Source organism: Magallana gigas, chromosome 3 (genome assembly GCF_963853765.1).
Source record: "Magallana gigas chromosome 3, xbMagGiga1.1, whole genome shotgun sequence".
Classification (NCBI taxonomy): Eukaryota; Metazoa; Mollusca; class Bivalvia; order Ostreida; family Ostreidae; genus Magallana; species Magallana gigas.
In genome coordinates this window covers 32,584,895-32,606,024 of record NC_088855.1, presented here as the reverse complement: position 1 = coordinate 32,606,024, position 21,130 = coordinate 32,584,895, and the positions used below count along the sequence as shown (strand labels likewise).

Sequence of the window (21,130 nt, the reverse complement as noted above, 5' to 3'; positions counted from 1 at the left end):
CCATTCTGCAAGTCACCGGGGGCTTCATTGATGTGCATTTACTTAGACTTAGCATGTCTATGTTAGTTTGTCCTATCAAGATGAATTTTATCCAAGTCATGACACAGAAACATTTTAATATGAAGAGGATGAGCAGGAAAAATAATAATAATAGTAATGCATTTAACCCCAAAATACAAATTTACACCCAATACCTCTCATGAATTTTTGAAAAAACTTGGTTTATGATGTAACTCAATAAGTCATATGATATGACCAAATAAAATATCAAGTAGTTAACAGATTTTTTTTCTTCTGTCAATTCAGATGGGGTGGCTTATAAACAGAATTACAGTACACACAGCACTCCATGACTGACTTAATACTACAGGGGAAACATAATGTAGCGATGCATGTCTATGAATGAACACAATGGCTGAGTGATTGGGTGCCACGTTTTTACACCTGAAGATAGCTTTACCTTATTAGATGGACATTTATGGGGACGCTGTTGACCTCCTGTGACCTCCGATCTACTTTTTACCTCCTGGATCTCTTAAGAGTGACCCTACATCCACGCCAAGGATCCACACTAAATGAATCTCATGTTACCTGAAAAAAAAATATTCATAAAAATATATTGCTTTTTTCCCACCTCTTTCAATATAGCTTATGGATTTTTCAGTGGACGCCACTGTTGGTCATATGAATTTCCTCCAGACTTCAACCATCTTAAATTTCACCTAAGTGTATGGTCATGCAAATATTGAAAAATTCATAACCCTGTTGTAGAATATTATGACTTGGATTCTATTTAAGATTCCCCTATAACTCAGTTCATAAATTTTTATGCTTACAGCTTATCTGATTATGAAATCGGGAATTTATTTAATTACAATCATTCAGTTTTTAATAATACTCTGTGACCTTCCACAACTACATTCTTCCAACACGACTTCACAATTAAAACTACATACACATAATTATTTTGCACTTCTACATATTTAATGACCTGTCTCTTCCTTAAGTGCCAAATATTTCATGAAAAGATATCGGCAAAAAATGGGTTTAAAGGAATTTAAATAAACAAATACCAGCACTTTGTTATATTTCACTGACCAGTGTAAAATGACGGTCATTCACAACAGCAATTGTTCCTTAATGCATGAAAAACTCTATTCTTACTTCTGTGTTCAAAGTTCATAATATACCATACATGTTAAAGTTTATTTCAAATATTTTTCCAACACCTTTAGGGGAAATATTGACCCAAGTCTAAAAATATTTTTCCCAGGTTCATTCTTTTCCAGGCAATTGAGGTGTTATGATTTAGAATTTAGAATAAAAGACCCTCTTACGGAAATTTATGAAGCAGAAACATTTAAAAATTCCAATTTGCAATCCTGTGTAAGAACGAATTAAAACTTTCTCAGCTTTTTTTTTCTATTCTGGCCACCATTTAATTCTCAAATTTCAAAAAAATATCTCCCCTTGACTTAAATCTTACAATAATCTTGCAGCAAATATTTGAATGCATGCTCCGTCTAAACTGGAGAACATAGGAAAGGGGTATCAGAATAAATGGTCAAGCTTGAGCATAAATCCATTTTACATACACAGAATGCATGCCCAATTTCTTTTTCTTTTATAAAAAAAATTACTGGACTCTGCTAATGTTAATATTCTAAATTAAAGCGAGTTTCTCCCCTATTAACTTTCATGATTTGAAATTACATACTACCACTTACCATAATAAAAAAAAAACCATATGACTTGTCTTTAAGTTATGTTACGAATTTCACTTTCATGCTAGCATGCAATGATGGGTTTTAAGGGGTTTTTGTTCACCAAAACAATTTTTCTCCATTTCAATCAATCAACTTTTGTATCTGGTAAATTGCAGCAAATGCAGTTTAGAAATTATCTGCCAAATTACTTCATTATATTGAAATTCTGCAGAGCCCAGAAAATCCTTATGTTCTGCCATCAGGTGAGCTAAATCAGGTTACCTAGTAATTACTACACGTAATTAGAAACAGCATGTTTTGTAATTAACTCTTCTTCATTTCAAAGCAGAATATAAAAACCCTAAGAAGAGACACCAGCTTTCCAATCAAGGTTTGCATCTCTAACATTAAATTTGCAATTTACAAAGATGAATCACAGAGTTAAGAAGTAAATTGTTTCAATATAAGTGCAATCATTTTGATTTTTGCATTAATTAAGCAGCTTTCATCTGAAAAATTCCAAAAAAAACCCCACCCTGAACCAAAAACCAACGAGAAAAAGTACACAAACTTAATAGTGAAATAATTTCAAATAAAAATAAGAATCTCATTCCATGTTGGATGAAGAGAAGATACTTTGCAATGAACTGTAAATGCAATAATGTTTCAGAACTTCAAAGAATTTCTATAAATTAATATGGAATGAACAGTTCAAATTTTCTCCTTATGAATATCACATATTTGGTAGCAACTATATGCTTTGTGTGCATTTACTATAAAAAAGAGATTTGCATCCAATTATATTTAGTACATGTATACAGGTTTTTCTTGTGGCAGCTATCATAATTACTTTATTGAAAGTTATTCAATTGATGAGAAAAATGAAACGAATGTCATAATTCACTGCCCATTCTATTAAATCAAATTGAAAGTGTTCGGTTGGTGTTACACTATTGAAATTAAAATGATTAAATTATCTTAAGATTGATTTACTCTCTACCCTAAATTTCTACCTAACCCAACTATTTATTGGGCAAGCATTGTTTAAATCTCTATCACAATTCAATTCAGTTAGAAAAAAAGACAGAAAACCCTCCAATCAGTACATCCTCATTGCTTCTAGATGAATTCATAATTTTGTTGTGGAAACTTTGGTGATTTCCAAGGGGAGTTGGCCGTACTCTCGAGCTCAGCGTAATAAGATTACGACAAACACAAAAAACCCTGTAGTTAAAGTATTTTTGACACACGGCTGCTACATTTTCAAGTCATTGACTCACAAAAGCTTGGTTATGTTCCCTATAAGTGAATATGGACCACCTATAACTATTCAATGAGAGCAATTTGCGAAGCATTTCAATGCGAAAATACCTGTTTCAATGCTTATTAGGCCAGATTTGTGAAACTTACAGCATGTAATTTTCTTCAAGTCTGTAAAAGAACTGGGTGGGGTCTGGCGTGGGTTTGGTTGAGGGTGCATGAAGAGAAAAGTCAAACACTTCTAAGTGGTATTCTTGGAGCAATAACGTCACCTACAACAAAAAAATCTAAGAGACAAAATCAAAGCGTGAACCAGTGCAGACTGAACAAGGATGTTTTTGATCTGCAGACACAATGGGACAACATAAGTCAATTATAAAGTCTACGAGATCCTGTCTGGTCACCAAGGGCAAACTGTTGAACTGTTTTTCTCCCCAAAATACAGATTGTATATTCATTTTTGCTATTTTTTTCTTAACAATGCAATTTTAAGGGGTACGTTTTTTCTTTTTCTTTTTTTGTTGTTGTTGATAAATGGAATTTTCTCATCATAAAATATTTAAAATTTTCAGTAAATCTTTCATTTCTTGCTTTGGAATTAAAATTAGGCCCATGGCATGGTGCTAAGGAATGTCGCCTATGTAGCAACTAATTATTCCATACAATTATTCCTTTAGTACTTGTAATTGTATATTAAAAGCCATTAACACAGATATCAAACTCATGTTTTATGCTGGGGTACTATGACCTTGAATTCGAGATACCCTTCAAGTTCTACAAGAAAGAAAAAAAACATATTATTAAAATAGTCTTTCCAAACTATATTTCTAGACAATGTGGCTTCATCCAACACTGACATTTTAAAGGACCTTTCAAAAATCGGATCCATAGCACTCTTGTGGGAGATTCTAAGGAAACTTAAACCATGCAACTTTTCATCAAGAGACACTTGTTATTCCACATATATACTTCTTGTAACAAATGAAATCCAATGAATTGTTATCATTGCGAAATCTAAAAAGCACTGCCCGCAATTAATTCATGAAACCATATAATTTTCAGATTGAGTGTCGCAGAGCAATTTAACCTTTGTATGAGCGATGTGCACATTTTATATGATAATTTACACCCTTTGTTGGGGAGATGTGTTACAATGTCAGCTCTTCTGTCTTATATCTTTATCTCATCGAAATCTGTAATGAAATCCACTCAATACCACCTTTGCCATTGGCACTCCCATCTCTTGAACAAACATACCAAAAGAGTATCACATACTCCATGGGTTTAACAAAAATTTTGGATAAAACTTCAGTCTACATACATGTAATTCTTTTAAATTTAACTATGATTAAATGAAAGATGCTTGACTTTGACACAACAGTACTAGCATCACACAGCAAAATTACATTTTTTCATTAAAAATGAAACTTAACTTTCAATTCACCAGATTTGCTATGAAATGACACACTCTAAGCAATCACTAACAAAATGCAAAAGCACAATTTGTTCTGTAATAAAAAATTTGAACTTCTACATGTACCTAAAAAACCATGATTAAGATGTCTTGAATAAAATAACCCAAAAAACTCTGAATCATAGAAATGAAAACTCATTAAACCACCTGTTTGTGTAACTTTTTTGTCTGCAAGGTTAAAAGTGTTAATCTAGCAGGGTGGCTAATCGTATAATCCTTCACCCAATTTCCTATTACTAGTTACTCGGGTTACGTTTTAACAATAAAAAAGTGATCTAGCTGTTGATGTTTTGAATTACTCATCATCGAGCCTCAATTAAATGGAAGTCTTTGTGGTCAACCAGCTGAGGCCGTAAGCCGAATTTCTAGGCACGGTTTTTATTTTCAAAACATCTACTGCAATAAGATGTCGAGGTAGATGACTGGTATATGTACAAAACTTGCACTTACTGTCGCACGACAGCTTTATCTGTCAGCAATGAACCACAATAGGTGCTCATTTATTGCTTCTTTATGTTATAACTACCACAGACTCAGAAATTGACATTTAAAACCCCTCAACAGATGATGACATAATAGCCACTCAACCCTTTGCTGGTGTTGTCACCTCCTTTCTGGAACCAACAATGAGTCAAGCACATCAGACTTCCTCTCCAGCACTGACAGACCTCCTCGATGTCCAACCGATTCACACTCTGAATCAGATATCACCCGTGACATCAGGAAAGGATTTCCATACACCCAACCATTAATTATCTGACTTACACAATAAAGATGTGTTCATGGTGCCCAAAGTGGAGTTGCTTGTCAAAAATTGTTAAAGAGGACATATTCAGAGTTTTTTTCAGAAAAAATTTGGTGGTGACGATTCTGCATTCAAGAGTTCTGTGAGGAACCATCAAGGTCCCTTATTAGTCTAAAGCAGTTCAAATAGGTCATCACATTCATTCCTACGCGTTTCCCTTCCTGTTTTCTATAAGACTGTAAACTTTATACAATGTATTACTTGTGAGCGTAAGGAAATTAAGTTGCTTATTTATATTTCTATATTGAACAGAAAATAAATTTACCACTTGCAAGGATTTTTTTAACTTATCATTTGCAAAAAATAAATGATGTATATATACACAATACTTAATTTACAGTAATTAATTTCATTTAAATGTACAGTTTTAATTAATTTTTGATACAGAGGCAATACAGCACCAGAATAGCCTACTGACACAAGATATATAGAATAAGATAACATTCTACCTTCACCCAAGTTTCCAAACTAGAACATGTTAAAAAGGTAAATCTGATACAGCTAGGACAACTGTGCAAATGCCAACCTAGCAGATTCAATGGCTGGTGTTTACCCAATTTTGTGAAGTATGCTTGAATTCTTTCTAATCAGTGGTGATGATTTCAGAGAGAGGTATCCATTGTCTATCGAGTAGGGGCTGAAATGATTGCAGAAATCGTCTCAGAGTCTTAAACACAACATGGATGTTGCAATAATGAGCAAATATTGAGTCTTGCAGGGAAACAAGAAAATCACAAAGACTCATAAATCTGTTGTAGAATGGATGTCAAAAAAAGGCTGCCACTCGGGTACAATTCCAAGAGCCTTCTATAAATATTTAACAAGCATACTCCAAACACACTGACAAAAATTGGACCACACAGGACAAAATAACAATAGTCAACAAAATTTATATGCTCCCTCTGTGTGTGAATTTCAGTGCTCATAAATTAATGGAGTGTTGAGCAATTTTCTAACACCTGGTGGGTCCTAAAACTGGGAGGATAGAGTCTTATGTATGTCAAGAGATGCAACATTGACTTCTTATACCAGGTATATAATCTTATCAATAAACTTCCACATTTTCAAAACTCTCCATCTCATTTTACTAATTAACTACATGGTATTTAACAACCTCTTTCCCCATTTTCAGAATAAACTTTATCTTTTATTCAGCAAAATCTTTTTTAGTAACCATGAAGTTGCCCTATATGTATTGCAAATAATCGAAAATAATGTATGAAATTGATTATTGATCCATTGCACCGAGCAGAGCGGTAGAAAATGGAGGCATTGTTAGAAGTTGTCACTCAAACATCCGATCAAATGTTGTTACCAACTCCAGCAAGCTAGCAGTTCACAACATACTTTGGACACAACATTTTGGAAGGTTGTAGGAGTATGCCGTACTCTATACTGCAATGTGATCCCTATCAAATGTCAAAGTATCCCCCCATCTGATCCTCCAGCTCAAGTCTCCCCCTCTTATCCTGTCCCCTTAAACACTCAATAGGTCAATCCCCTGTCAGAAAAAAAGTTGTTGAGGACAGAATTTCGAAATTCCATACTTGGCCATACAAATCAATCTTGGACATGGCATGCAATTACCTATCAATCATCTAGTGCAAAGGAATTCTGTAGTACATCCAAGTGTCTCTTCAAGTTGCTTATAAGAAACTGTTGGATATTCACAAGTTTTAAAAATGCATTGGATGGGATCATTGTGGATTACACACTTCAAACAAAAGAATAAAATATTTTACATTAGCTCGATACAACAAAATTCCATAAATACTTCAAAATGATAAGATAAATTGCTAATTTGAGGACAATTCAATATTTTTAATATTTTGGGATTCAATGCTTGAGGACATTCAGTTGCAACAGTGATGATATAACATTAATACTTTTAAAGTCATTTATCTCCGACCTTGACCATTTAATTAAAAATGTACATATAAAATACTCAAATATAGAATGAAAAATTAACTTTTATAGAGGAAAGATTAAGCAAACAGGTTAGAAAAAAGGGGACAACAGGTTTTTTTTTGTTTTTACAGAAACTTGATCTTTCCAACCCAAAAATTAGCGGATAATATAATAAATATCAGAATAAATTCAGTATATCTTCAGCAATACTGGATGACATCCTTTAGTATTTGTGTACTGAGCCTTACATCATGTGTGAGATTTAGCTGATCTACAGTTTGATATCAAAATTCACAATCTCTATGTATTGGTAACTGACTCTCGCTTCATCCCACAAAATATGCCACCCTTTTAAACTTTCAAATTATGCAACATACACATACAGACAAATTAAGAATTTTGACATGTGACAAAAAACACATAACACAGGTATATATCTACCGGGTATATACAATTTCATTACATTATGATCTGACAAAAGTGAAAAAAACCCAGTTCCTTCAACAAAGAGCACCCAGTATTCGATGACGCCTGGACATCTTGACTTACTAGGAGTGGACTATAGACAGGAAATGATAGCATAAAACACTCCTCACAGATGACAAAAAGAAAATAAACTTGTTTGGAGATTTAATAGAAGGTAATCTTTCAACACATTTTCAAAGACTGCGGCTTGAATATGATCTGAATTGCTTAAGCAAGTGGAAATACTTATCACGACAAATTCATAAATGTGTTAAATGAATCTCATTATTAGAATATCTGTGTGCGATGAAATTTCTTATTGTACATCAACACTTTGGCTGGCTTCTATAGTGTCACCCTGTCATCTGCTGCCTAAATAGACCTCCATCAAGATTGTGATAAAGATATTCCTTCTACATTACAACTTGAAGTGCAAAAAGAAGCATCCTAATTCAATGCATATTCACAGCACTTAAAATTTGATCTGACACCACACATCTTGTTTTTCTTTTTTTAAAAGCTTCTCCTTTCCCGATTTCTTTTCATACAAAGACAGGATCCAAATATCTAGGACTTTCTTTCACTCAAGTGCCACATTCATCTGTTTGTCCATCTGTACATCTATCACCAGTGTCATTGTCACAACCATCCACTACACCATCAACAGTCTCTCCATCATCCTCCTCCATTCTTTCACCCCTTGTCATTTCAGAGTCAACATCTGTTTGATCCACCCCTGTGTTTTCTTCTGGATCCAGTTCTACATTTCCCTCCTCTTCTGTTGTTTTTTCCTTATCTTTCTTCTGTTGTTTCCGTTCCTCCATCTGGATTGCCACTATATAAAAGAATAAGTGTGAACAAATAGCAGTACACAAAAACATGGTGCACTCGAGACAGTTGTAAGAGAGTTTAGACATGACACATACATTAATTTAAGCTTCAGCAGGTCTTGTGAGGAATGAAAATTTATGAACTTTGTGGGTACTTCATACTCTAAAATTCTTTACTTTGCCAAATTTTACATCCTACTTTAACTTGCAATTATAATCATTAAATCACTCTTTGAACATTGTCTATTGATAGATGATCCAGAATTTTATACATCAAATTTAATCTACAAAGTAAAACCTTTTCTCTTTTTCAAGAACATTCTAACATATTCAATATTATGTAGTCAATAACTATAGTCTAAAATATAATATTTATTAGGGGTAAAAAGTTTCTGTCCAGACAGTTTTCTTGAAGAAATTATAAACCAAATAACAAAATGTCAATATTTACTGAAACATTCATAAGTTATGGTGTGAAGAGTGCCAATTAAATCCAGAAATTCAAGCAAAATCAGATAATTCCACTGTATAAAAACTTTGATTTCTATAATTCCACTGTATAAGAACTTTAATCTTTATCAATTTTCAATCACTGAGTCTAGGAAGGATAACTGTGTAAAAAAAAAATTCAAATGAAGTGTTATCCTTACGTTCTTCTGCCAGTTTTTCACTGAAGAGCCTGAGGTAGTGGAATCTGAGTCCGTGGTTGATAAAGGCCCTGAGTGAGGTCTTCCCTCTCCACCCACAGATCACCAGGTCACAGGCCGGCCGACTCCCACTGTAAGAAAGACATTTTCTTTATAGCAGATTTAAAGTTTTCTATCTCTGAAACTTTTTTCATTCAAATTTTTAAGGTTCAAATTTTTTAAGTCAACTTTTCTACAATTCATTAGGATTTCATTCTGTAGATTTGTTTAAGATGATAATGAAATAAATAAAGACAGTGCTCTTAATTCCTTGGGGTTGCAAATTCATAGTTGAGGGGTAACATGAATTCTAATAATTCCTAAGTTTTCATTTCAACATCATGACCATGTCACCATGAACAGATCATGAACACATATTTCATACTAAAATGAATGCATGTATTTTTACCTCTCTGATCCTTTATAAAGAAGAGCTATACTTCCTGTATCTGAAATTAAAACATAACATTACTAATGAACAACAGAACTCCAGTCAAAAGGACTCGGTATCCTTTTTACATTTATCTTGAGGTACTGACAGGAAACACAAAATTCATAACATATCAGCAGGCCCTACCAATGCCTTGGAACTTAGAGATGCCATCAGCTGAGAATTCTTTAAACAGCGGGTTCTCTTTGGTCAAGGCCAGGATAAAGTCCTCCCTGGACAGAACTAAAGCCCTCTTCTGTAGCATACTCTTCATCGTCACTAAACCCTGGATAGAGAGATATATCAATCTAATACATGTACTCAAGGAAGTCAAAGAGAGCATGTAATTCAATATCAATGGCACAGCACATCTGAGAGCCAACATGCTCAATCATGAAATCACAAAATGTGTAAATTGTATCCAATCTTTATAAAAAAAATAATTGTTCCCATGCAATCCTTCTTTTTTCAACAAATGGAAAAGAAACTTACAGTATTAAGAGTTTAAATAAAAACATATCAGCTTTAAATGTACACAGAAAATATATACATTTATTTTGTCAATTTCTGAGCATAAATATTTTAATTACTATAAAATCTCTTTAAAATACTGCTTATTCATATATTTTCCTTAAATATACAGCTCTTCAAACTTTAATATAACCTACCTACATTTACATGTAATACATAACATAAAAGAAAACGTTACCTCTTGAGCAATTCTGTAATCACAGTCTGGTACCAGTGGAGACTTACTTCGCCCAAATATCTTGACGCCCAGGTTGATGAACTGAAAAAAAAGGTAAACCGTTTGCAATTTTTTCATTCTTCACAAAAATAAATTTTCTTCTCTCTTTGTATTCCGAATTCTTTTTTTCTGAACAGTACCTTTCCAGAGACTTCAGATGACTTACTTTGAATCTGTCATTGTTTCTGCGGACTAGATCCCTGATGGCTGAGGACACAAAATAGAGCGTCCTTCTTTGTCCATTCTCTGCTCTGTACATGATCTGATTCCGTGGGAAGTCCTCAGGAATTCCATAAAAATTCCTATCAATTATAAATGTCAATTATATAGATGTCATCATTTGGTATGGTTCTTAAATCATAAGGGAGATCACTCTAACAGTGTGTTTTTGCAAACTTTTCTCTTTGTCATGTAGTCACAAAATGGCATCAAACCTGATAGGTTCCCACATGGGGTCTTTTTCATCCATAAAGATATAAGGATCTTCTTTATAGCCATGCAATCTTCTGGTCACTTGCTTTGATGGCTTGGGGCTGCAAAAGAAAACACTTTTTATTAATCATCAGTTTTAAACTATATTCCAGCGAAGAGTACCAAAGGACAAACAAATTCTACCAAATTCAAGTGTATAAACTGTACTGTTTCACATGTATCTATTCTTTATATGTATTAATCCCACACCAAAATGAAATCACTTTAACACACCAATTCTAACACACAGAACATCTATTACTTTAAAACTCTATCATCTTTTACTTCAATACATGTACCACTCAGAACATCTATTACTCTAAAACTCTAACATGAATTACTTCAAGTCCTCGTCCTCTTCGGCTGGCCTTTTCTTGGTTCCTTCGTCTTCCTTAGTCGTCTGCTCTGATGGGTTACCTTCCTCCATTTTGTTGTCTTTTACTTCCCCTCCATTGGCTTCACTTTTATCCTTTTGTTCTGAATAAAACAAAAACCTATGTAGAACGACTGATATTTATGAAAAAGTGGAAAGATCAAAATCAGATATTTTGACAGGGCATAATTTATATGAACCTGAAAGTTTGGCTTCTTTTTTCTGTTGCCATGGTAATGTTGCCTTCTTCACCAGGACGGCGATAAAGAATCCGCCTGTGTCCTGTTGGTGTGGTAGCACTCTCATGCTGAAATACAGAAAGTCTGTTTTTAGAAATCTTTACTTGAAAAGAGTACTCGCAAAGTATCATAAAACATTTCTCTTGATTTAAAAAATGAAATAATGTCTACGTCGACATATTTCAAAATTTATCAAATTTTTTCCTTATCACTTGTGACTAATCCTAGAACTAAACTGTAGATAAAATGATGATGTCAATGTCCATAATACAAAACAAGTAAAGGATTCATAGCACACAACTGACGTTGTACTAATCAAATCTCATTTCGGAGACATTTAATTAAGACATAAAAATGTCTGTGAATTTTATCATCAAGAGCTTATGCATAAGTCCTCGACAAAAATCATATTCACAAATTAATATTGCACCCTGTACAAATCCTACAGCCATGGTAGGGCTGTAGGATCTACTTGTAGTGCAACTCAAGTCATGTCACATGCCCTTTATACATTGTACACAGAGGACATAAAATATCCCCATTAAAATTAATATTCTGGTACAAGCACCAATGTTCAATACTTCCAATTTTTATTGAAACTTTTCAAAAGAGATTAAATATATTAAGTCATGATAATGTTGTGTTTACTGCCACTTTTACTAGAACTACTGTATTTATTTGCCTAGATGTCTATTTGCCTATGTAACACCTAGACAGGCCAAAGTTGTTAGTGTACCATAAACTGATACTGTATACAGGGTTATTTTCGACCCATGTTATTTTTGCACTTCTTCACTTGCAAACAGTTTCACCCCGTCTTGAATTCGCCCAGACATAGGTTTGTTTAAGCAGGGATAATTTAAGACCTTGGCATTTGCCCAGTCTTAAATTCACCCGCTGAAAATAAGGCTGAAAGGGTGAAAATACAATGGGGGTGAATATTTCCCTGTATACAGTATTTAGCATTTGTTGTTGTAGCCAAAATGTCTTCTAATCAACACCTCAAACACTTGAGCTCTTTGAGCAGTTAGCTTTTTGAAAATATCAATATATACTGCACAATGTATCATAATCAAGTTCTAGCAATTTTGAATTTCTTCTCCTGAGTACTATATGTACTACCTAGAAAAGGCACATCTCAGACCTATCACATTTTAATTTGGTTCTAGCATCCCTTATCTTGCATATCAATTAATGATTCCCATGAACCAAATTGTTGTTAAACACAAGGATTATTATCCATAATAAAGCACTAGTTGATATGTTTGACAAAAAGTGTCTGTGAATTCTTTATCAACAGCTTCAATATAACAAAGCCAAGGATAAGACTCACAATTAATATAGCACCCTGTACAAATCCTAGAACCATGGCAGACTGTAGGATCTACTTGTAGTGCATCTTGATCATACAGGTATGATGATTGGATTTAAAGCAAGTGTAAAATTGAAATGTGTTGAAAAAACAGAGGTTGATAAAAAGGTGTCCATGCTGATACCAATGTTGGTAATGTATTGTGGGGGAAATAAACTTCTGTGCATAGAGAACTAAAACTATACAGAAATGAATAATTTATGCCTTACCATCTGTGAAGGTTTAACTTTTCGCTCTCCTCCTTGCTGGGTGCAAACATGGAGGGCTGGAAGTGGGTGTAGTTTGTGACAGACTCGTAGCTGTCAAAAAACTGACTCCCATCCTTTGTCATCAGCTGTCGAATAAAAGTATGCCTCATGTTAGCAATAAGCAATATATTCTATCAGTGAAGATTCTGTTAGAGAAATTTTCATTAATGTGAGGTATTGATTAATTTCAGGTACAGAACTGAGAGAAGCATCCCACACAGATTTTAATATTTCGCTTTTTCCCCCTGATAGTTGTCAACTACATGAGATTATAACTTTAAGTTCAGCGATTGCGATTCTACATCCTCACAGTTTGCAAGAAAACTTCAGAATCATATAAAACAATGAATCTCTAGAGTAGTTGAGGCTCTGTTATATAGTACATGTACCTTCCAGTAAGACAGACCCGTGGTGTACTTGAGATTCTTGATTTCCTCGCTCACATCCACCAGTTCCACAGTACCTTCAGAAAAAAAAGCAGTGCATGTATAGCAGTAATATACACATAGTTTTAGCTTAAGTCCATTCTGATATTGAACTAAGTTGTGTGTTTAATTAATCCTATGATATGTTTTATATTAATTCTTATTTATTCTTATTTCTATTAATCTTGATAAAAATTAAAAATGTGATTTTGTTTACACCAATGAAATCTAATAACTATCAATTTTTCCTTTTTCATTGGTAACTTAATCCTAGAGTTATATAAAGTAAAAGGATCTATTTTGAGTGCATCAGAATACAAGAAGTAGCAGATGGAAAGATTATCTCAATAATCTCTTTCTCAACTGACTTGAAATTGACATGACATATCTTATTTCAATACATACTAAAATTTTGACTAATTCGGATTGACTAGAAATAGGCATTACATTATGAGCCATTCTCCACAACCCCATCCCCACTTGGACCTGATTTTAACAAAAAATATGTGAGCCAATGCTCACAATTGATACCCTGATGTGATATGAATATACAGAATTAGCAAAGTTGTCATTTAACAGGAAGTTGATGCCTGATTTGTTAATAAATGAATCTCACAATATGGCATGCCTAAACAAATAGTGTATTAATATTTTCAAGCAGTCGTCATTGAACAGGAAAGTGACGTCTGATTAGAACAAAAATGAATCCCATCATAAGGCATGCATAAACAGAGAGTGTGTTAAAATTAAAATTTTAAGCAGCTGCGACCAATAGTTGCCAAGATATCAGTGACAAAAATTTGTCATGAACAGGCAACAGACAGACAGACTGACACACAAGGGTGAAACAGTATTACCCCCCACCCCTTCCTTCAAAGTGGGGGTATAATAACCGCTATGTAACCCTGCCTTACCTTCACACTTCTGTAGCATGCTGGCTATCACCGCCTCATCCTCCACGGGATTCAGGGAACAAGTGGAGTACACGAGGCGCCCTCCAACCTCTAACAGGTCCAGACCTCGCTTCAGGATCTTGGCCTGAATACTACAACGAACATACAGCAGTTGTAAGGGAGTCAAATTTATTTCATTTGTAAAATGATCTTGAAAAATAGATACATGTACTCTATATTTTTCCTTTTAAATCATTATCAGTCATAACACCATAAACAAAACTTTGCTTTATATTTCTGAAACACCATGAGATGAAAAACAACTACAGAATTGAATAGAGCTTCAGTTATGTTTTATATATTCAAGCTACATAAATCGACAAATACCCATCAGTGACCACCCAAGCTTTTAATGGAAGTGAAAAGGGAGGTTACAATTGAAGAGCTAAATAGATGTTGGTCAAAGAGTATTAAAAGCAAGATCCAAACATCCTGAACAGACACAGTAGGAGTAAAACTGTTACCCATGTAAATTGATGCCTTGGTTCGGGGTCCACTTTGACCAGATGTCCTGGTTTTTTCTGAGAGTGCCATCCCCACTGCATGGTACATCACATAAGATGCGGTCATACTTCACAAACTCACGAGGCCCATCCTGAAAGGTTACAAACATTTCTAACCTTTAATAATTCTTTCTCTCACTCTCAAAATGATAATACCAGTAATAAAGACACTTTTTCAAGATCTTGAAATAAATGCATTATTTGTAAGCATGTACATCCATATATTTATAAAATCTAAATAACACAAGTTTAACAAGAATAGAATTCCTGAGTCCCCCGCCGGTCAAGCAGTATACTAGTATCGAGTCCATCGACCAATGCTGATTTTCGAACTTGACCAAAGTATTAGTGGTATAAACATTTGGTATAAATTTAATGAAAATCTGTCAAAATTTGTAGGCATGAGAACGCTTACAAGGTCAATTTTTGGATAAAACGGAGTCATTATTGCGGTCAAAGTACCATAACTCCAACAAAAAGTATCGACCAATGCTGATTTTCGAACTTGACCAAGGTAATAGTGGTATAAACATTTGGTATAAATTTAATGAAAATCTGTCAAAATTTGTAGGCATGAGAACGCTTACAAGGTCAATTTTTGGATAAAACGGAGTCATTATTGCGGTCAAAGTACCATAACTCCAACAAAAAGTATCGACCAATGCTGATTTTCGAACTTGACCAAGGTAATAGTGGTATAAACATTTGGTATAAATTTAATGAAAATCTGTCAAAATTTGTAGGCATGAGAGCGCTTACAAGGTCAATTTTTGGATAAAACAGAGTCATAATTGCGGTCAAAGTCTCATAACTCCAACAAAAAGTATCGACCAATGCTGATTTTCGAACTCGTCCAAGGTAATAGTGGTATATACAATTGGTATAAATTTAGTGAAAATCCGTCAAAATTTGTAGGCATGAGAGCGCTTACAAGGTCAATTTTTGGATAAAACAGAGTCATTATTGCGGTCAAAGTACCATAACTCCAACAAAAAGTATCGACCAATGCTGATTTTCGAACTTGACCAAGGTAATAGTGGTATATACATTTGGTATAAATTTAATGAAAATCCGTCAAAATTTGTAGGCATGAGAGCGCTTACAAAAAAGTGTGACGGACGGACACACGGATGCACAGACGCACGGACACACGGACGCACGGACACACGGACGCACGGACGGACGCCCGGCATTTCTATGTCCCCGCACCGCGTTGCGGCGGGGGACAACAAAAATAGTACATTTACTAAGAGTATGTACATGCATAAGAAAATAATTAATGAGTATCTGATTATACATTACCCCATATCTGAGATTGGGAAGATAGGAGGCATCATGGTTAATGATGGCACAGCAAGGACTGTTTAACCTCTTGACCTGGTGAGTCATCAAGTAACATCTTTTGTTATCAACATCATTTGCAACAACATACCCTTCTAAAAATTCAAACAGAAAATGGAAATATTACCCACATATCAATTTTACAGGAAAGGAAAAAACATTGTATAAATTCTTTGAGAAATGGCATAGTTGTTTCTCATTTAGTGGCAAAATAACAGTCCTAGGTATTCAGCATCCAAAATCAGGATTAATCTTTGTTTTAAACAAAGGAGATCTACAGGTATGTTGTATACCTGGTATCTGGTTGTCAGGTGTGTTGTGAAGGTATTCAATCAGCTGGGCAGTTTTGGAGCCAGGAGCAGCACACATGTCCAACACCTGCAACAATGTAATAAGATTCCCAGAACTGGTGTAAGCACTTAACATCATTATTTTAACCTAGTCATCTAAAACTGGTTTCACTGATCAAAGAATATGAAATGCTCATTAAATACCCCTACAGTGAATGTTAAGAGAAATCCAGCCAATAAAAAAAATTATTTGTTGAGAGCAAAAATGAAAAGGGGGCAAATATTTCCCTGTATAGTACATACCTTGTGGCGTGACTTGACAGCCATTAACATTGGTGGAATCATAGAAACCGCTTCCTGTCTGCTGATACTGCCCTGTCACCATATAATACAAATATGTCATTAAAAGTTATTCAAATGCAAAATTCAGATGCAATTTTTAGCAACAACATGAAAATCTCTTACACTCTCTGTTTCTTGAAGAAGAAAAGTCTTCAATTTTTCAAATCTTGCATCTTTACGAACTTCTTGTCTGGAAGAGTTTAATTGCCATCCTAGTTCATCAGGATACCTGCAAACATTGAACAAGAAATAGGGATTTTTTCCCCGCTATTTTCCCCTGCAATGGATATTACACAAAATGGTTTTTATGACATAGTTTAGATATTTTACCAAGGCAAACAGATCACTTTTGGTTTATCGCTCTCTGACTTCTCTTCTAAAAGTTTGCCAATATATTCCGTCTTCACTAATTTCTTAAGCTCTTCTGTTTCTCTGAAAAGTAAGTTGTAAAATCTTCACTGAGTATATCATGCTGTCTTTCTTTTTCCATATTGCTGCTCTATTGACTGATACTTACCCACCAAAGCTTGTGATCCTGAATGTTATGGGAAGAGGTTCCCTCAAAGCATTCATAAAGGCATCCCATTCCTCTTCTGGTACAAAACCAAGTTCCTATAACACACAACATTTAAGAAAAGGACTATTCATTGTGAAAACAAAAAAAGGTACATGTATGTGAAACACTAATTATGACCTTTTTTTTTACCCATGTGCGATACATGTATAATTGTGAATCAGTTGATGAATAGTGGTTTACTAAGCTTGATTAAATAAACATAATGCAAGACTATATACATTTGATGGCTGACATGTATTCTCATAGAGTCAGTCAAGGAATTCAATTTAGAAGGTTTGAAACTCTAAAAATTCAATATTGTTACAATTTGTAAACAAAAATAATTAAATAACAAAGACATTGTGATTAAAAAAATGTATTAACTTACAGGGACCAACCTAGACCCAAATTTCAGGGAGACTTCACTTCTCCCTCTGGGAAATTTAGGGAGAAGTTTCAGATTTTAGGGAGACTTCTCAAAACGTGTGTTGCATCAACCTTCACAAATCTTTTTGTTAACCAATATCAATTTACTCTTATTCAATTATTAAACTAAACAATGAAACTAATTTAAAAGTAATTGCAATTGTTTGATACTGTGTTTATATACATATATATACATATGATCAAGAATGCAATTTAATGCATGAAAATTGTTCTCATGAAGATTATTTACCAATAAGTACAGTTACTCATATTAATCACAGTTAATATCCACAATGCAAATAACTTTCGCTTCTTTTCTTCCTTCCATATTTTCAGAGCCTCTGGAAAGTCAAAGTGTGCCATGGAAGGACCATCTTCAGAAATTCTCATTAAATCATTTAATGAAATGTTGTTCAAGTTGGTCCTCAGTCTAGATTTAATTCTGTTTTGGGTTGAGAACCCTCTTTCACATGTTGCACTGCGGACTGGTATCACAGTACAACAGTGAATCAGTCTCACAATATTGGGCATGATATCTTCATACTCGGATCCAAGGTGAAAGCACATATCACAGAGGGAAGAAGTTTGATATGATCCAACTACAAGACATTTATACTGTTTGTATTCCAGTGGAGTTTCCTCTGGATTGATTCCATGGATAGCAAAGTGGTTGGCGAGAACAGCAATTTCCTCACTTCCATACTTTGCTAGCTCTCCTTTCTTGGAATATGAATAGGCTGTAGCACTTGCATTTTTTCAATGAAACCATTCTCCTGAAATCTGTTTTCTAAACTTGCAACAATATTATCCAAGTACTTGGGCATGATACTTCTGAGGATGATTTGTTGTTGTTGATAATACCTGATTTGAACCCCATTGTCTTCTTCTTCTTCAAAGTTACACTCTTTATGCTCTTTTTCAAAACCACTGAATCCATCCATGTTAACTTCTATGGCTCCCTGGACAGCTGATTTTCTACTTTCAGTGTCAGGTCTCCTGTACAAAACACTGTCCCAATCTTCAATTATGAACTCATCTAGTTTATCAACATACATTCCCTCTGCCTCTTTGAAATCTAGAAGTGCATCACAGGTGCTTTTAACTATGGGTGTTACTTTACTTAGATCCAAGTCCTTTGTCTGAAAAATTTGACTAAGTTTTCCAAGAAATGGGAGGATGCCCATAAGCATATGTGTGATTGCAATGAAGCTGTACTGCGATACTTCTGCATATATTCCTCTTGCAAAAATAATTAAACAACAAAGACATTGTGATTCAAAAATTGTATTAACTTTTACTTACTTTGTAATATTTCTCAAACAACTTATTCTCTTTCACATGGGCTTTGTATCCTTTCTGAAAATATATGCAAATCACAACAGTGCTAAAAGAAATTTTATCTATAACCTATTGATAGAGGGCAAAGCCCTCTCACAGGCCCAAAGGCTCTTGAGAGCCAAGCTCTCCTTACAGAAAGCATGTGTACCCATATATATGACAAAACACAGAAATTACACTCTATACCTATGAAATTAAAAAACTTTTCAAATATGGGGGAGAAATAATCACTTCACGTGCAGTGACATCACTGGCATCCATGTTGAGTTCTCAAACTTGTACCAACTTCAAGTTTGGCGATAATTGTTTGTGATGTAAAATGAACAATAAATACACCAAGATATTCTTGTTTAAAAGATTAATAAAATGTGTTATTCTTCTGCAACTGGTCAAATTTTTCTACTTATATCTACATGTTCGGATCTTTCCTTCTTTAAAAGAATTTGTTGAGTGATGTAAAAAATATGACGTCATGATGTATACCGTGTGTGCAATATTTAGCGTTATGAATACATAGATAGTCAGATCTAACTGTGCATGTCTTTTATTAATCAATTGTAAATTGATATAAAAAATGTGATTGTGTTTAATGGCAACACCCTCAACACAGTCACAGCAGAAAACATATGAGGTCAATTAATGTTACAATACAGGCGACTGCCAACAAATGCGAGTCAAGTCAGCAAACAGCCGGTCGTGCTCAATTTGTTATATTTTGTCCCAAGAAATCCTTGATTCATATTTTGTTCAATTACTTGATATTCATAAATATTTCAGGGTTCAAGCAATGTTCATTCATGATGTATGAAAAATTTCCAAGATTTCTTCTTAGAAACACCCCTTCTAGCTTATCAGGTTTTAATACATGGCTAAAAATAATTATGCCTACTGGGATTTTAGATAGAAACAATTTGAGACCTATCATGGGCAATGGGAAATGGGTCTGATTATTCATAGACCATTTATGCGATAGAATGACTTAAATGGAGGTTTTACATTGTATTTAATTATCCCAATTTGAATATTATATCTCAAAAGGTCCATAAAGACCCATTTCATGATTTGAGCAACCTTAGAACAGCTATACTGCAGGTGTCATAACAGTATTTCACTGAAGGTTCACGTCAAAACATGGCTGAGCCAAAATAATTCCCGAATTTTTCTTTGAATTCGGGGCGTTTCCGCACGCGACAGGAGCTGATTTTTTTTATGAGCTGAAAAACAATGTGTAAAGAGGTCTAACTATCCCATTTTTGTAATAATGCGAGGTCATTTGAATTTTTGATGAGTGTTGTTTCCGGAGGGGGGTGAAAAGGCCCGGGCTTGATTTTCAAGCACATGTGTAACTTCGAGGTAAACAAAGTCTCACGCCTTGCTGGATGCACGTGTGTATTTTGCTAGAAAATTGTAAATGATGCGTTGTTTAAAAAGATGTCAAGAGGATTTTTCCAGAAGTTCGTTTTGAATTTTTAATCTGTATGTAAAGATGTGCAATTTTGGTAAGAATATATAGTAAAATTTAATACTGTAGTGACACCTGCAGTAGTCATAGAAAATCAAATTTTAGAATTTAGCATTGCATCACAACACACACTTATTACGATATTCTTTACCTCATCTCTCCTGTTTTTATTTGGCCTCGGTCGCCTCCTACCCATTATCTTAACAGAAAGACTTTTCGAGAGGCAATATGTTTGTTAAAATAATTTTTCTTAGTAAGCAATGCATGGATTACATCAATCCACATGGGTTGGTTTTGCAGGAAATGATAAAGTAAAATTCAAACCAAACACAACCACTTTAAATTTTAGTAAAATTCCTTTTTACTCCACATGGTATATATGTTAAAAGCAGCTTTCAACATATCTTTATATATCATATATTGAAACTAAATTATTCATACACTTTTTCTGTTTACAACAAAATAGGACAACATAAAGT

At 34.2% G+C, this 21,130-nt stretch overlaps 2 protein-coding genes across 2 annotated transcripts in view; both read right to left on the bottom strand.

The window, feature by feature from the left end:
• Positions 1–3,337, bottom strand: part of LOC105343719 (A disintegrin and metalloproteinase with thrombospondin motifs 16) — a 39,235-nt gene extending 35,898 nt beyond the window's left edge. The window contains exons 1-2 of the mRNA XM_020073512.3: positions 3,117–3,337; positions 461–591 (exon numbers count right to left, since the gene is read on the bottom strand). The gene's annotated coding sequence lies outside the window, so the exon portion shown is untranslated. The remainder of the gene's footprint in view (positions 1–460; positions 592–3,116) is intronic.
• A 4,429-nt stretch (positions 3,338–7,766) lies between these two features.
• LOC105343718 (RNA cytosine-C(5)-methyltransferase NSUN2) lies at positions 7,767–20,964 on the bottom strand. The gene is made up of 21 exons (XM_011451187.4): positions 20,803–20,964; positions 19,154–19,207; positions 17,387–17,481; positions 17,200–17,301; positions 16,993–17,098; positions 16,831–16,902; positions 16,531–16,615; positions 16,199–16,332; positions 14,858–14,988; positions 14,355–14,485; positions 13,405–13,478; positions 12,977–13,101; positions 11,357–11,463; positions 11,125–11,260; positions 10,747–10,845; positions 10,479–10,614; positions 10,274–10,354; positions 9,712–9,850; positions 9,544–9,583; positions 9,099–9,226; positions 7,767–8,453 (listed from the first exon to the last, which is right to left on the bottom strand). The coding sequence occupies exons 1-21, from the start codon at positions 20,845–20,847 to the stop codon at positions 8,203–8,205; spliced, it is 2,271 nt and encodes a 756-aa protein (XP_011449489.3). The 5' UTR covers positions 20,848–20,964; the 3' UTR covers positions 7,767–8,202.
• Positions 20,965–21,130: the final 166 nt, after the last annotated feature.